This window comes from Nicotiana attenuata, unplaced genomic scaffold, assembly GCF_001879085.1.
Source record: "Nicotiana attenuata strain UT unplaced genomic scaffold, NIATTr2, whole genome shotgun sequence".
NCBI classification, from domain to species: domain Eukaryota; kingdom Viridiplantae; phylum Streptophyta; class Magnoliopsida; order Solanales; family Solanaceae; genus Nicotiana; species Nicotiana attenuata.
The window spans coordinates 292,560-307,921 of record NW_017670825.1 but is presented as its reverse complement, the minus strand read 5'-3'; the positions used below and the strand labels follow the sequence as shown (position 1 = coordinate 307,921).

The following is a 15,362-nucleotide window of genomic DNA, read 5'->3' as shown; positions in this document are numbered from 1 at the left end:
TTTGAGCCTGGGTATGAAAAAAAATCCTGCCGAAGTCCCCTTACGCAATGCAAATTAGGCGGTATCCCCTTACGTGACACAAATAGTCGAGATCCTAATGCGGGTACCTCCGCCCAGCAAGAAAAGAAAAGACACTTCAACATTATCACACAGTAATAGTTCTAAAATACATTTTTAAATAATACTTACTCACTATTAAAGCAGAGAGTAACTAGCTCTTTCTTCATTGACACGTGTCAACGTTTCATTGAGTCAGTACATAGTGTACGTTTTATTTTGGCATGAATCAATACTCATGTAGTAGTCATGCTCTTGCTCTCTGTTGTTTCGCGTCACTACTGATAAGAAAAGCTTACTCTGTAAGTCTTCCTCTTCTTTAGTTTTTTTTCTAAATCTTTAAAATATTCAGAAAATGTGGGGTTTCACGATGATTTTTTGACGCTCTGCTTCAGGTTTTTGTGTTTGTTTTTAAATATTCTTTGTAAGTTTTCTGATTAACATCAGTATAGCTATAATGCAGTTTGGTTTGCAATTTTTTTGGGGGTTTTAGTACTTATTAATAGTAATTAAACTTGGGGGGTTCAGAGAGTTGAAACTGATTTTTAGCTATTTTTGAAAGTAGTAAGTTAAAAAAAAGTTAAATACTTATCTGATACTTACTTGCATTTGGAGTTTTTCTGTTTCATGCTTTCGGGTTTAGGGTTTTAGTGATGAATTGACTGAAATAGGAATATCAGTGTGCGAAATCCCAAAAAATAGTTTAAAGCACTTTATGGGTTTTCTGATAGATTTTTATTTAAGGTAGCTTAAACTTTTTCAAAAAATGTTGAGAGCATTTTATGGGTTTTCTAGAGGTGAAAAAAAAGAAGAAGAAGAAGAGATTCTTATTTAACGTACTTAGGCATTTCAAGAGAATGATGAAATCATGTTATGTGGTTTTTAGAAGTGAAAAAAAGGAGGAGAAAAGAAGAGATTTTTAAAGGTGGCTTATGCATTTCAGAAATGTTGAAAGCACTTGAGAGTTTTCTTTAAAAAAGAAAAAAGAAAGAAAAAGTTTGTAAAATCGGTAGCTTATACATTTCATTTATTTTTTGTTATCTGTAATGCTGGTGAATGTCTTGGGTTTTCGAGTTTGTAAGTTTTTGTGACTTGATGGATGAACGAAGAAATTCCAGTCGAGTTTGTTTTCCTGTTATTCTCTGTTGGCTCTCATCATAACTCGTTTGGGATTGTGAAATTCCTTGTAATTTCTTTAGAAGGCATGCACAAAGTTACATATACCCTCACCATCCCAAGAAGAATGAGTCAATGCATCCAATTTTCGGTGTGAATTAAGACAGTGATTCATAATCTTTTAAAAGTAACATTTACATATGCAAAAAATACTATAAGTCGCTACCTTTCAGAGGCAATATTTTTTAGTTTTGATTCTTCTTCATAAATAGCTCACCTAGAGTTGAAGTGGGTTGTCAAAAACAGTTTAAATTTAATAGCAAATTTCACCAAGTAATCCCAGCCTTCACCTGATAGATATATGTTTAGTCTTTTGTCCTTTCTAGAAGGAGCTTGGAAAATGATGGAAATTTCTATTTTGCTGCAGTTTTAGCTGGGCTATCTAAAGACTTTTAGCTGCCAAAATTGTCTCTGTACTGTACTACTAATTGAATATGCTTTTTGAATGGAGAGATCATGTTTATGCCTACCAATTTTAAGTTGGAATAAAGTTAATGTCGATAGGCGCTTTTTGATGCAGGTGCTTCTTTCATATGACAATTTCTGATATCATGGAAGACGCGGGATGTAGTAGTGGTAAAGGGAAGATATCAAATGGATCAGCGATGACGGATTTTGATATTGATGATCTCTTTGAAGTATATGATGATGATTGGGATGAGGATGAGGATGGCGATGATAATCTTGATGTGGATTCAGTAAAAGAGTTGGGTGAAGGTTTCTTGAAGAACTTCTGTAAAAAGGCATCAACTGGATTTTTTGAGAAGTATGGATTAATCAGTCACCAGATTAATTCATATAATGACTTCATCAACCATGGAATCCAACGGTTGTTCGACTCAGTCGGGGAGATCCACGTCGAGCCAGGGTATGATCCATTAAAGAGAGATGATGGTGATTGGAAGCATGCTTCTGTTAAGTTTGGGAAAGTAACCGTTGAGCGGCCAAAGTTTTGGGCAGGGGAAAAGTTTTCTGTGGACAGTGAGAAAGAGTACCTGGACTTGTGGCCACGGCATGCTCGCCTTCAGAACATGACCTATTCTGGCAGGATTATGGTCGAGACTCATGTTCAGGTTAGGAAATGTTTGTTGTTGTCTATAGTCTATACTTCTTTGTGTATCAATTTCTCTCTGTTTATTTCTATTTAGTCATTTTCTTGATACTCGCAAATTTGAATTGGCCAGCTATGTTCTAAAATGATTGCATTGTGTTGTTTTTCTGTATATTAAGTTGCCAATCTTGTTGGTCTCTCTTGAACAACTCTTTATTGAATTAAATGCATTGCCCAACTGACGAAAAGGAAAAAAATGATCATCACAAAGGAAATATGAGCTCTAAGCTGCATGCACTCGTTATCCTTAATTCTTTGATATCATCTTTTTGAACTTCACAAAATTGAACCTATAATCCCCTCTCATCCATGTCATGCGATGACTGCCTTTCCAGTTAGCATTGAGAACATACCCAACATGTCATTTATTGTGTCTCCGCTAGTTTTCTTATTCGTTTAATTTCATTGTTTACCTTTGTATATGATTTCAGGTGTATACTAAAAAACTAGTTAGTAGCGACAAGTTCAAAACTGGGGTAGAACGGTTTGTTGACAAGGAGTGTGAGAAGGAAGAGAAAAGGGATGTCTTGGTTGGGAGAATCCCTGTGATGGTGAACTCAGAGTTGTGCTGGATGAATGATGTTGACAAGCCTGATTGTGAGTTTGATCACGGGGGATACTTCATAGTCAAAGGGGCTGAAAAGGTAAGATCTTCTTGCTAGCACCTCACTTTCGACGCCTCCCTCTCTTCTACCTAAAGAGGGCATAGAAAACAAGGCTAGACGATTCGTGGTAGTTAGTATACTCTTGATGACATTTCAACTCCTAACCATGCTCTAAAAGCTAAATGCCTTGTGTATCTCTTCAGTTGGAGTACTTTAGCCCCTAGCCCCTGTAAATAATGTAGTTCCCCTCCTAGACTTCATAGGATCACTTACTGCGGTTTAATCCCCTTCTACTTTTGGTTTTTTTGGTTAGCTCCCTGGGCATGTTTAATGTTGTATTGTAATGGAGCTAACATTTATCACTTATGTAACTTGGCATCTTCTTGATGCCTGCAATTAAGAAACTTATTTCATCAAAAAAAGGGACCTAATGTGCTAAGGGGAAAATAGAAGATACAATTAAAAATACAGCCATGTCAGCCATTTTGCTATGCATCAACCTAGCATAACTCAAAACGGTGGAATTTCACTTGTTAACCATTGCTCAAAATTTTGAACTGGTAGTAAAACAAAGTAGTATTATTACCTTTGAAGAGTCTTTAGGTGCTCCAATATGCAGCAGTTCTTTCTCAGTTATTCAAGCCGGGTACTCTTATATGCAATCTTTTGTGGCTTGAGTATGTCTTATGTTGTTTCTAAATATGTAGGAGTAATGTTTTATTTCAGAAAAAGAAAAAAAAATGGGTACTTAATCCATATCGAAAAGTAAATGTTTTTGACTCTCATACTCCAAATCCACCATTCTTTTCGGGATTGAAGGAATATATGTAACTTTGGGCATGCCTTCTTCATTCGTGCTATTACTATAGGATATAGAATAATGTTTAACCTTTTTGGCCTGTTAGAAATAAATCTCTATCGCAGTTCTTTAAATTTGAACCTCTTGCAATTTCCATTTCAGACCTTCATTGCACAGGAGCAGATCTGTTTAAAAAGACTCTGGCTGTCAAACAATTCCACTTGGACGGTTGCATATCGCGCAGTTGATAAAATGAATAGAGTCTACATTAAACTGACTGAGACCTTGAAGCTTGAGCACATTAAGGGAGTAGAAAAAGCCCTCAGAGTGCACTTCCTGGCGGAAATGCCAATTTGGGTCTTGTTTTTTGCTCTAGGTGTATCCTCTGACAGAGAGGTAGTAAATTTAATTGATGTGGATACTGAAGATACTAATATCGTCAATATACTAGTAGCTTCAATCCACAATGCTGATAAGAATTGTGAGGATTTCAGGAAGGGGAAAAATGCTCTCGCTTATGTTGATACACTTATAAAGGGTTGTAAATTTCCACCTCAAGAATCTGTTGAGGAGTGCATAAAAATATACCTGTTCCCTAATCTTAGTGGCCTCAAGCAGAAGGCTCGCTTCCTTGGCTATATGGTAAAGCGCCTCTTGCACTCATTCATTGGTTGCAGAAAGGTTGACAACAGAGATGATTTTCGAAACAAGAGATTGGAGCTGGCTGGTGAGCTCCTTGAACGAGAGCTTAGGGCGCACATTAAACATGCCGAGAGGCGCATGATCAAGGCTATGCAAAGAGATCTTTACGGAGATCGACAAGTCCAACCAATTGAGCAATATTTGGATGCATCCATAATTACCAATGGTCTCTCCAGGGCTTTTTCAACTGGACACTGGTGTCACGCTTACAAGAAAATGGAGAGGGTTTCTGGCGTTGTTGCTACTCTTAGACGAACCAATCCATTGCAGATGACGGCTGATATGAGGAAAATGCGTCAGCAGGTTAAATACACTGGGAAGGTTGGCGATGCTAGATACCCGTAAGTGTTTGTATTTATATCGACCAATTTTTTGTGCTTTCCATTAGCAAAAATGGTGACTTCATTTGTCTTGCTTCCTGATCCTTTAATAATTCTGTCTTAATTTTTTTTGGTAGTTTGTTTCTGTTTTGTTTATCTTAAGTATGATAATCTAATGACTGTTAAAATAACTTATCCAGACATCCTTCACACTGGGGAAAGGTATGTTTTCTGTCTACCTCAGATGGAGAAAATTGTGGCTTGGTGAAAAATTTGGCTAGTTTGGGTCTTGTCAGCACTAGTATTGTGAAGCCACTTCTTGGGACATTGTTCCAGTGTGGGATGCAACAGTTAGTAGATGATAGTGCCACCTCACTCCACGGAAAGCAAAAGGTACTTCTAAATGGGGATTGGGTTGGAGCATGTGAAGATTCTGCACTCTTTGTTTCAAAGCTAAGACGCAAGCGCCGCAGGAATGAAGTGCCACACCAGGTTGGCTCATGATCAATTTCATTTAATTATGTACAGCAGAATCATAGAGCCTTGTTGTTGAATATTTGTTTATATTGCCAGTATGTTCATTGATTCACCAAAAGGATGGTTATAAAACTGTCAGCCAAACATAGAAACTTGTCTTTTTCTCGTTTTCCCACAAGTAGGATTAAAATTTTTTTGGTTTACTTTATTGGATGTACAATATCATGTAAGTGCCACTGGAATAAGGTCGCACATCAGGTTAACTGATCATTTTGATTTAGAGCCTGTTTGACCAAGCTTCTGGGAGGCCAAAAGTACTTTTTTTTGTTGTTAAAAAAGTACTTTTTGAAAAATTTAAGGTGTTTGACCAAGATAAAAAAAGTATTTTTGCTTTTGGGGAGAAGCTACAAATTCTAGCTTTTTCGAAGAAGCAGAAGCATAAGTAGAAAATTAATTTATTCAAGACAAAAATAACCTTACAATAAATTTATATTTTTTCAAATTATCCCTTGGTAACTCAATACCTTTTTCATTAACACTGAATTTGCTGCGAAAAGTCTCTCTTAGTACATAAGTTTAGTCTAGTATATATTCTTGAGAAGATGTTGTATATTGTCCTATATGATTTGTCAATTTGATGCTCATACACTGAACTTTCTGAAATTTTGTTCTAGGTGGAAGTTAAGAGAGATGAGAAGCAGGATGAAATTCGCATATTTTCTGATGCGGGAAGGATTCTGCGCCCTCTTCTTGTTGTTTCAAGTCTAAAGAAAATCAAAGCTTTGAAAGGGGGAGACTATGGCTTCCAACGTCTTCTGGAAAATGGGATTATTGAGCTTATAGGACCTGAAGAAGACGAAGATTGTCGAACTGCATGGGGAGTTGAATACCTCTTAAAAGCAGATAAAGAGAACCCACCCGCTAAGTATACCCATTGTGAGTTGGACATGTCTTTCCTATTAGGTTTGGATGTGGTGTTATCCCTTTTGCAAATCATGATCATGCTAGGAGGGTCCTCTATCAGTCTGAGAAGCACTCTCAACAAGCAATTGGGTTTTCAACAGTGAATCCAAACATTAGAGTTGATACAAATACCCATCAACTGTATTATCCTCAAAGGCCACTTTTCAGGACAATGTTGTCAGATTCCCTTGGGAAGCCCAAAAATGCTCGTAACCAGAAAGGAATGCTTCAACGGCCTGAATACTTCAATGGTCAATGTGCTATTGTTGCAGTAAATGTTCACCTTGGCTATAACCAAGAAGATTCATTGGTTATGAATCGTGCGTCACTGGAGCGTGGAATGTTTCGATCGGAGCATGTTAGGAGCTACAAGGCTGAAGTCGACAATAAGGAAGCTATTGGAAAGAAGCCAAAGGTTGAAGATTCTGTTAACTTTGGGAAAACCCAGAGTAAAATTGGACGAGTGGACAGCCTAGATGATGATGGTTTTCCATTCATTGGGGCAAATCTCCAGAGCGGGGATATCATAATTGGGAAATACGCAGAATCAGGGGCTGATCACAGTGTCAAGCTGAAGCATACCGAGAGGGGTATGGTTCAGAAGGTTCTGCTCTCTGCCAATGATGAAGGGAAAATTTTTGCTGTTGTATCTCTGAGACAAGTAAGATGCCCATATATATATATATATACACACTTATGTGACTCTATATATTCCATATTGAACTTTTTTTTTAAGACACATGTTTATGAGAAACAAGTCATTATTTGAAAAACCATATTAAGTCTTAGGAGAGCTGTTTGCAGTCGATTTAGCAAGCTTCTTAATGCCGTTCCATTTCATGGGGTTTCTTCATGATAAAAGGAGAACAAATGCTATGTAGACTATTTATAGCTTCAAGTACTTTGATCTCTCATTAATGAACACCTTGAAAGAGTAGCCAGTGAACTGAATAAAAGCAGATTTGTCTATAAGTAGCATTACTAAACTATGCTAAAGCTTCAAAACTAGAAGCCATTGTAGAAAATCTTCAGCCTGATGTTGTAAGGACCAACTGATGTAAAAATTCTGAAGAATCAACATGTCCTTAGGAAGTATTATCCTGTCTCGGGGGTTTTATCCAGTAAAGGCAAATCACATAGTGTAATGCCAAGGGAGCTTATAAACTACCCAAGCTCCCTGTTTTCAACCAATGTAGGAAATGTTCTATGTACCATCAGAGCGCCCTCCACCCCCAACAAGCAGTTTGTGGCTGCCAACTACAAGGGATCCGCCCTTTAGTGGACCCTATTGACAAGTGGATCCTTCAACATATTCTCATGGGGTATTACTCCGCCACCAACATGGTGTGAGGGATTCTGGTCCTGAAAAGATACCTTACGAGGTGAGTGGGAGGGAGCTCATAAGCTGTCCTAGCCCCTTGTCTTTGACATATGTGGGACAAGGTCCCAAGTAACAACAGCTGATACTAAGTCATGACACGAATTGAACTAATCCTAATTCACTTTTATTGATTCCAGTATTCTTGTATATTCTGGTGCAGGTTCGTTCTCCATGTCTTGGAGACAAGTTCTCCAGCATGCACGGACAAAAGGGTGTCCTTGGATTTCTGGAATCTCAAGAGAACTTTCCTTTTACAGCTCAAGGGATTGTTCCAGACATTGTAATCAATCCCCATGCATTTCCTTCAAGGCAAACCCCTGGTCAGCTGCTTGAATCCGCTTTGGGAAAGGGTATTGCCCTAGGTGGTGGTCAGAAATATGCCACTCCCTTTTCACTTTATCAGTTGATGCCATAGTCGAGCAGCTTCATGGGTATGATATCTGAAAGCAGTATCCCTTTCCATAGTTATATATAATTATGCCAACCAGTTAGGCAGTGATCGTGTTACTTTGTTGTATTCAACATGAATTCTGGTGATTTGTCATTGACTCTTATAAATGGTATATATGATCTGCAGGCGAGGTTTCTCGAGATGGGGAAATGAGAGAGTTTACAATGGCCGGACGGGTGAAATGGCTCAAAACCTGATTTTCATGGGCCCAACATTCTACCAGCGCCTTATCCATATGGCTGAAGACAAAGTGAAATTCCGTAATACTGGACCAGTCCATCCCCTTACTCGCCAACCTGTGGCAGACAGAAAACGCTTCGGTGGAATTAAATTTGGTGAAATGGAGCGTGACTGTCTTATAGCTCATGGTGCTGCAGCGAATTTGCATGAACGCCTTTTCACACTTAGTGACTCCTCCCAGATGCACATATGTGGGAAATGCAAGAATATGGCAAATGTAATCCAGAGGTCCGTGCAAGGTGGTAAGGTAAGGGGCCCTTATTGCCGCTTCTGTGAATCAGTTGAAGATATAGTCAAGGTTGATGTGCCATATGGTGCAAAGTTATTATGCCAGGAGCTCTTCAGCGTGGGCATATCTCTTAAGTTTGACACTGAGATTTGCTAGTGTGTAGGTCTCATCTCCAGGTTATACTTATCATGCTGACATTTTGGTACAGTTGTTGATGACAAACAATATAATCTGTAAATATCTCTAGTTTTGATGGCAAAAAGAGATGGTCTGCTTGTATCGAACCGTGTTGGTTATCAGGTCGAAAAAGCTGTTTAACATCCCCCCTCTCTCTCTCTCTCACACAAACACATTGAATTATTAACGTAAATTTTAGTTTGAATTAGTTTGATAGGGAAGTATTGGCAGTAGAGGACAATATGCTTTGCTCTATTAAGGAATTGATTTTCAGTGCTAAAGGGTAATAAGAAGGGATACAAGTAGGAATTATGCTATGGTCATAATCAGTGCCATGCTTGCCCTAGAAAAATAGAAAGAGAATTTTTGACATATCACTTGGCTTGTTTGGTTTTAGATTAAAATTGTTTCTAATTAACTGATTAGTAACACTTACTGAATTTTAGGTAAAATAATCCAAACCAAATAACAATGGATACATTTATTTTCACCTAACAAGTGGTATAACTAGAGGGTTGGGAAGGCTTCTAGTGATTAATCAAAATATTAATGTTTGAGAATTGAGATACATAATTCCTTGCGATAATACGGTTTATACAAAAGTTATGATTAATATTTCTTCCAAAATACTTGTGGATATTCAAATTCGCAAATCTTTCACAACCTTGACATTTTCAGGCAATTTCTATGTCTCTTCATTATTTTGTTCAAAGATGAAATTGATAATGATTTATTCTACTTTAAAATTAAGCAAATTGAAATTTCTGATAAGAATGTTAATAAAGCGTATATTGAAAATTTAAAAGGTATTAATTAGTCAAAAAATGAATGGACCTCGTACATTCGAAAAGGTGAAGATTTTTGGCTAAAATTTGATTCAAGTTTTGAAGCTTTGTTAGGAAATTTAAAAATTTTGGAAATATAAAAGTTGTTTTCAAACTTCCCAAAATCTTGAAATAAAATCCAAAATTTTGAAAAAGTGAGCAACTTATCAAACAGAGAGAAAAAAAATTTCACCTTTTTTTCAATACAAGGTCTGTTGGAGATCTTGTAACAATATTATGTCAATAAATTATATGTTCTAGCAGAGTTTTTTTGTTTTTTTTTTTTTTGTTTTTTCGCAAGGGTTAAAAATTCGGAAATAGCTCTACTTTTTCTTTTTTTTTCTTTCAAAATATTGTTTGGTTATACCCTAGAATGATTTTTTGGAATTATTTTTACTCATAAAACCTTAATTTAAAAAAAATAAATTAAAAACATGTCCAAAAAAATAAATTAAAGACACATCCAAACACTACTTCGAATTTAAACCACCATATAATACGACTTAAAATGGGTTAGAGATAAAGGATGTTGCTTTTCACTCGACGTGGCTATCATTATTCTTACCAACAACAATAACAATATTATACCCGGTGTAATCCCACCAAATAAGATCTGGGTAGGATGCATGCAGACCTTATCCCATCTTTGTGACTGTTAATATTCTTACCACTTGATGGAAACAATAACATTTTTCAGATTTAATATTATACCATATTACCATAGGAAAAGTCTTCGTACATTAGGAAAATGTGAGAATAAAATTTTGATATTTTAGTGGAATAACATTTGGCTAGATGCATTCCCAAAGACATGTAACTTGATATTATATTAACTATTATTCTATATTGTTTGTAGAAATTTTCTTTTAAATATGGAAAAAGTGAGAATATTTTGAACGAATCCAAATTTCTTTTTTGAATTAAAATTGGATAGAGAAATAATAAACATGCGAAATTTCACTTTCCCAATTCTAAAGATACACATCCATTTGAGGATATTGAATCATAAAATTTCATTAAAATTTAAAAAATTGAGAGATTCTTCTACGAATTCATATCTAGTAAAATATCACGTTATAACCAAAAGATGTTTTTATAAAATAAAAAAATGGATAATTTTGCTGCCATGGGGATAAAAATTGATTTTACATGCATATTTAAAGTATTTTTTTGGAATTCTTTGCATTTTGTACCTGTACTGCGTGTACTTTATTATGATTTGCACGATATATTAGATCAGCGGCTTCTTGAGCTTCACTTCCACGTGGCAATTTAAAAATTTGAATAAACCCGCCAGTATAAAACCCCCAAATTCAACTTAGCAGCAGTCATTCGCATTTCAGAGAGAAACTTCGAGAAGAGATGAAGAAGAGATCGAGATCGACGAGGAAGACATCGGCGGGAAGTCCTGTCCAGTCGATGAGTGAGTCTCCGAAGCCATTCGAGTTCAATTTCAATATGTTCAACGCTACGCCAACATCGTCATCGTCGAAGAACAACAAGAAGAGGACAACGGGAAAGAAGAGTTTCAATATTTCAAGTCCGGAGCAGGTGAAGCCTGCCGTTGTTTCCCCTGTGTCGGTAAAAAATCTGAAAACGATTGCGGATCTGAAGGAATTCGCATCGTCTCGATTGGACTCTATTAAGCGCGACGTTGAGCGATCGCATATGGAGATTCTTAAGGACCTCGAGGCTTCTCAGTCTCGCCTTCAGAAACGTCTCAAGGCCTCTCTCTCTCTCTCTCTCTCTCTCTGTGTGTGTGTGTGTGTGTGTGTGTGTGTGTGTGTGTATGTGTATTTAATTTACACACTTAACCATAGATCATCATTCATGAAGATGACTTTATATTCGTGATTTTCTGTGTTTCATCTTTCTACTTTATAGCATAAGCTCTTGCCGTTTGCTAGTGCTTAGGTCAGTAGTGGAGTTAGCCCTTATGCATATATAAATATGTATGTGTGTGTATATTTATGTGTGATATGTGGTGATTTCCTGCTAAATTTCTCAATTCGGTGATCTGTCAGCTGCTTCCGGTTTATTGATCTAGTTTAAGAACTTGCATGAGTTGTACCGGAAACAAATTGTTGTTCTCTCTGTTTTGATGTTGCTTTTGCGTTTTGAGATGCAGCTTCTAAGAAGTTAGGTGTAAGAAACTTGGTGTAAGGATCTCAATAAATTGAATAGTATGTTCTAGAACATTCCCGACTATCAAAGTTTAATCATCCGACGGATGGTTACTGTATTCTGATTTACTCAGAATCTTAGATTTGTTATAAGTATTCCTCTCAGAACTGTTTTAGTGCCAGGTAGATATGCTTTAAGCATAGTAAAGCTGTTCTTTTTGCTAAATATGAATAGGCTTATGGAAACTTCCTCAATGGTGGACAAAAATGTGTATACTCTGCATAGGATATCTAGATTTCTTGGCTCTCACAAATATTCAAGCTTAACGCCAAGTTCTGGGAAATTGTCTGTTGACATAGCGATATATAGCACTGAAGTGTTAATCTAGGCTCTTCTGAGTGGGATTCCAATGTTAAAATACCAAATCATTTGTCCATTTTGTACGACAATTAGTGCAGTTTTGTGCTTTGTTTTTAAAAATGAACCAGAATATTTTGCTGCACTTTATTGGAAGAGGATATATAAAAGACTTGCAGGAGATATGTGTTTCCTTTTCCGATGAAGTAATGATCTTGTCAGCGATTTATTTGATGGAAAATAACCAGATATATCGCATTGGGAATACTATAATAGAACCTGGAGCTTGTTAAATGCAAAGTAATGGTCTTCAATCATGTCATTTGAGTAAGAAAGAGCATCTAGATTTAACACCTTAGTTTTGTTACTGAAATTAGAAAAAGAAAAAAAAACATTTTTAAGCTCTATGAGATTAGGTCAGTTTTGAGTTATTGACCTAAAATAAAGTAAACAAGGATTAGAAGTTTGACTGCTGTAAGCTGATCTCATGCTTTACAAGCTTCCATCAAGCTTTGCAAATAAAATTGATTAAGGAAAATCGTTGTAGTTACATGATTTTTCATTGTTTCATAATTCCATTGAACATGGGTTTTAATTTTAGTGTAAGTAGTTTTCTTTCGTTGGCTCTCTACATTGTTATGTTGTAACTTCAACTTCTTAAGCAAATTAAAAGGGCTAGAAGAACCATCCATGACACAGTTATTCAGATAATATAGCATATTCCACATACCAGAGCTTTTTCATATCTGTTGTAAGTTTGTTATTTCGTTACGTTTTCCTTCTAATATTTGGGTAATTAAACAGATTCAGACACAAGGATGTCATCAAGTGGCAGATGAAGCAGAAAAGGAGTACAAAAAGATGTCTGATCGATTCAGTGAAGGCAGGGAGGCAATGAAGGTAAATCTTCCATTATCTGCTATTGCCTTTAACAAGTCTGCTCCTATTGAATCTCAATTGTTGTGCCATTACGATTAGTTAATTTAATTTTTCCTCTCTAGGCTTCATATTCTACATTCATGGCAGATCTTCAAGCTAGTGGATCTCGTCGTAAGTTCTTAGCCTTTTGTCAACTGTGAGGATATGCTTTTTAGTAACTGCAACTATATGCTGCAAGTTTTTGACAATTGAACACTATAATAACCTTGAATACGATAAGCAGATGAAGTAATTGACTGTATTTTCTTATTCTTTCTTTATTGGCTTGGCCAAAAGTGTAGCAAATTCTTCTGAATTGCTTTTCGGATTCAGATGAACATCTTATAAACTGGCTGACATACTTTACAGTTTGCAAACAAACCATCCCCGAGCTGTCACAATCCGTTGAGAAAGCCATAGATGCTCTCAGGAACCGTTATGGGATCCATTCAACTTAAGCTTGTTGAAGGCATTGGCATTAAGGTAAAATCTTTTGCTGCTTGATTGTTTTTGTACTTGTATCTATCTTATGTTTCTCAAAATCTGAACTAAGAATTATGTGGGGTGATAAGTGTTTTAGTTATCTTTCCTATAACTATGTTATTATTTTACCTGGTATATGGAACTTGAGTTAGGAATTTTTTCCTTTAGATGGTAGTACAAGATCATCAGAACAACACGGTAGCTGGTATAAAAGCGTAGAATGTCATGGCATATTCGTTTTAAATATCGTGAAATATACCTGGGGGAAATGCCAATGAAATCCTTTTTCCTTATCTGTATGGCCATATTGAAGACTTGACAAGATCTAGATTGCTTAATACCGTCGTCATAACTTCCGTTTGGTTAATGTTTCGTGCAATTATTTCGTTTATTTCCTTGAAGGAGGACTCTGTTTAAACTTAAGCAAGAAGTGGAAAATAGAATTAGCTCTTGTAAAAAGGAAATATGTAACATATCAGAGATAGCGATTTTAAATCAGTACTTCCAAAATCATGTTGTGTGCTTGACTCCTTGCAGAATGATCCGTTTCTACCTTTCAAGCCTTCATGCATCTGGATAAAATTCCTTCATTTCACTCTAATCAATTCTGTACAGAAATTTGAGCACTAAGCCAGTATATATCCCTGAGGTTGAAACACTAATTGATAATAAATCATCTTTCAGATGGCAGCTGGGCTGATGAGAAGCCCATCTGCCATTTTTTATTGCATTGATTCAAACATTTCGTTCTTGTTTTGTCATTGTTTATTGTAGTGTGTTTTTTTGGTTGATCAAATGATTATCTTTCCGTCTGATATAAAGCATTGTCATTTGCTTTTGATTGACATTCTTCTGAAACTCATAATCCATTTTAATTTGAGTTATATAATTTCTTGATAGGTGGAATCTAGTTACTCTGAATTACATTAACGAAGACAATGTAGGAGCAGATGGAGATAGTTCAAGTGATTATCTTTTGAGGCCTGCTTACGACATAAAATCATCCATGAAAATTCAAACTCCTTTTTGCTTACAGTTGCAGTTTCTTGAGGAATATAGATAACATGCAAATTTGAGTGCTTAATCAGTTAGTCTTGTTAAATTCATATCTTCTAGATGCATTGACTACCAGCTTCCTGGTTCACCCAGCCTTATATTGGCCTAATTTGGTAATTTTCTATTAGAACATTACTTTCGTGCATATGCGACAGGAAACGAAAGGTGTTATATTACACCATAAAACAGAAGGTATTTGAAAAGAAAAGAAAATTGGAGATGTTCTTTTTTCTTATATACACCATGAGTGCGCTCCAATTTATTATTACAGGTGAAAGAATAGCTTCTAGGCCTTTGGTCAAGTACTTTCTTTTGATAATTAGTCTACTTGAGGATTACGTATAAGAGTATAATGTAGTGTATATGTAGAGAAATCCGGCTAAGTATTTCTATCAGTACTTAAGCTTTTGAAAGCTCCGATAAAGAGATTGATAGCTTGCGGTATATGAGGATTTCTATGTGCATGATTTTTTCATAATGAGCTAGTTAAATGTGATCAATGTTCATCATTATTGTTGGGATATATACTATTAATTATGGATTTAGTTTAGATATAGTATTTATTATGATATAATTGTTCATTCAATTTTAATAAAGTTTTAAATAGATCATATATTAGTCTGTGTCCTTTGCTTATATAGTAGATGATTTAGTGTATAGAGTTTAGCTTATACACGGAAAATTAAATCATCGGTTCTTATAAGTATAAAGTTTGTGTTCACAATCTAATGATGGAATTGGACAAACCATCAGGGATGATTGTAGCACAAGATTAAATATAATTTATCTTGATTTTGGGAATGGTTTAATTCCAACTTCTTGTGCTAGTACATTTTGTATGTATTGAACGGACCAAGTAGAGATAAGTATTTTATACTGATTTAATAAAATAAACTCTCTAGCCATTAAATG

At 35.9% G+C, this 15,362-nt stretch overlaps 2 protein-coding genes across 2 annotated transcripts; both read left to right on the top strand.

Annotated features, from left to right (window-relative positions):
- Nucleotides 1-299: 299 nt before the first annotated feature.
- Nucleotides 300-8,825, top strand: LOC109243695 (DNA-directed RNA polymerases IV and V subunit 2-like). The gene is given in 10 exon segments (XM_019410666.1): nucleotides 300-359; nucleotides 1,754-2,306; nucleotides 2,776-2,988; nucleotides 3,911-4,791; nucleotides 4,971-5,262; nucleotides 5,922-6,213; nucleotides 6,216-6,871; nucleotides 7,752-7,980; nucleotides 7,983-8,022; nucleotides 8,169-8,825. Coding segments are annotated over 9 exon segments (3,642 nt in total). The 5' UTR covers nucleotides 300-359; nucleotides 1,754-1,766; the 3' UTR covers nucleotides 8,668-8,825.
- Nucleotides 8,826-10,818: 1,993 nt separating this feature from the next.
- On the top strand, nucleotides 10,819-14,493 carry LOC109243692. The gene is made up of 5 exons (XM_019410661.1): nucleotides 10,819-11,237; nucleotides 12,798-12,893; nucleotides 12,995-13,043; nucleotides 13,281-13,394; nucleotides 14,295-14,493. The coding sequence occupies exons 1-4, from the start codon at nucleotides 10,875-10,877 to the stop codon at nucleotides 13,367-13,369; spliced, it is 597 nt and encodes a 198-aa protein (XP_019266206.1). The 5' UTR covers nucleotides 10,819-10,874; the 3' UTR covers nucleotides 13,370-13,394; nucleotides 14,295-14,493.
- The last annotated feature ends 869 nt before the right edge of the window (nucleotides 14,494-15,362 follow it).

Bases quoted from the DNA above. Each gene is read 5' to 3' on its own strand.
- LOC109243692 (XM_019410661.1), top strand. From the start codon at position 10,875: ATGAAGAAGAGATCGAGATCGACGAGGAAGACATCGGCGGGAAGTCCT. The intron at 11,238-12,797 runs GCCTCTCTCTCT...GTAATTAAACAG, and splicing joins GCCTTCAGAAACGTCTCAAG to ATTCAGACACAAGGATGTCA. The intron at 13,044-13,280 runs GTAAGTTCTTAG...CATACTTTACAG, and splicing joins TCAAGCTAGTGGATCTCGTC to TTTGCAAACAAACCATCCCC.